This window comes from Melospiza melodia, chromosome 1 (genome assembly GCF_035770615.1).
Source record: "Melospiza melodia melodia isolate bMelMel2 chromosome 1, bMelMel2.pri, whole genome shotgun sequence".
Lineage (NCBI taxonomy): Eukaryota > Metazoa > Chordata > Aves > Passeriformes > Passerellidae > Melospiza > Melospiza melodia.
In genome coordinates, this window is record NC_086194.1 from 172,678,370 (window position 1) to 172,679,869 (window position 1,500).

General features: G+C 53.7%; 1 protein-coding gene across 1 annotated transcript; it reads right to left on the minus strand.

Moving 5' to 3' along the window:
* Positions 1 to 230: 230 nt before the first annotated feature.
* On the minus strand, positions 231 to 554 carry LOC134430764 (feather beta keratin-like). The gene has a single exon (XM_063178648.1). The coding sequence runs from the start codon at positions 540 to 542 to the stop codon at positions 231 to 233; it is 312 nt and encodes a 103-aa protein (XP_063034718.1). The 5' UTR covers positions 543 to 554.
* Between the last annotated feature and the right edge of the window lie 946 nt (positions 555 to 1,500).

A 1,500-nucleotide genomic window follows, 5' to 3' on the forward strand; every position in this document is an offset into this window, starting at 1 on the left:
GGCATTGCACAGGGTGAGGGTGTGAGACCATTGGAATTCAAAAAGAAGACGAAACAACTCAGGTTGTGATGCAAGAAAACTTTATTGAGTACAAAGAAGGATGAGAAAAACGAAGCTGAAGGAATCAAGTGTGAGGTGCAAGTAGAGAGACCATCAGCCAAGGTGCTTTGGTTGCAGAAGCTGTTGGCAGAGGGCAGAGGTGGTGGTGTCAGGAGTGGTGCTGAGGGCCCTTAGCAGATGGAGCCATAGCCCCTTCTGCCATAGCAGCCCAGGCCTCCCAGGCCGTAGCCAAGGCCAAAGCCAAAGCCGCCAGAGATGGGCTGTCCCTGGGCATTGAGCTCAGTGCCCAGAGCAGCAGAGGAGGTGGATCCGACGGCGGTGTTCTGGGGGAAGGAGGTCATGATGGGTCCCGGCAGGGTGACCAGCACAGGGGAAGGGTTGATGATGACGCGGGAATCCTGGCATTGCAGGGCACAGGGCTCGTTGCAGCTGTTGGCCAGCGGGGTGGGTCCGCAGGGAGTGCAGCGGTTGTAGCAGGCCATGGGTGTGGTGTGGAGGGTGCCTGGAAGAGAAAGGGTGAGTTAGGACAAGGGTGTGGGAGTGTGAGGGGCAATGCTGTAGAATAGTGAGGGAGTGTGGAGGCTGTAGTGAGGCTGTGGGTAGGTGTGAGGGCTGCTGCAGCTGGGGCTGAGCGTGCTGGAAGAGAAGACCCAGGGGTGCAGGAGCAGGAGGATCAGGGCTTGAGACTCACCTGGTTGTTGGCAGGAGCAGGAGGAGAAGGCTTCGGTGAAGTGTGTGAGGGAGAGAGGCTTTGGGCCGGCTTTTATGCTGGTTCTGGAGGGGTGGGACAGCCTTGTCCCATGACCTTGGGGCATTTTGCAGGCCACAGTTCCTGGTTGGCTCAGAGTGGTGAATCCTCCAGTGGGGAATGTTTTGCATCCCACAACTCTACTGTGTCATGTCTTACTTTTGAGTCCCTGTTCTTATGACATTTTCAGCAGCTTTTAAATGCAAGTATTAGAGACCAAGGGCATTTGATGAAGATGTTTTTGTGGAGGGCTGTGGATGTCAGATTTGGCGAGTGGGTGTCAGCAGTAAAGTGACCCAATGGCCGTGTTGTGCTGTGGTTTGTGTGTGTGTTGTGGAGAGGCTCCTCAGTCCCTCACAACCACGTCAAGCTCATCTGGGCTTTGCAGTTCTTCTGGGGATGATGTGTGTCCCCTTCCATCATCCAGATTTTCTCCCTGTCCCATTGCCACCATTCTAAACCTGTCTCTATGCCTTTCCAGCTGGATGTGAGAAAACAATCCCTATGGTTTGGGATCTCTTGTTCAGGCCCTGTAATGTCTTGGGTCTTAGTCATCAGTGGTGCTCATCTCAGCTTGCCCTAGCTTGGTCACACTGTGGAGTCCCATTGCTGGACTCTGAGTGACACTTAGAAATGAAATCTTGTGAAGGATCAGAAGATGATGTCTGTGGAGCATTTGAATGACCCAGATA

Excerpts from the sequence above, each read along its gene's own strand:
- LOC134430764 (XM_063178648.1), bottom strand. The coding sequence starts at position 542 with ATGGCCTGCTACAACCGCTGCACTCCCTGCGGACCCACCCCGCTGGCC.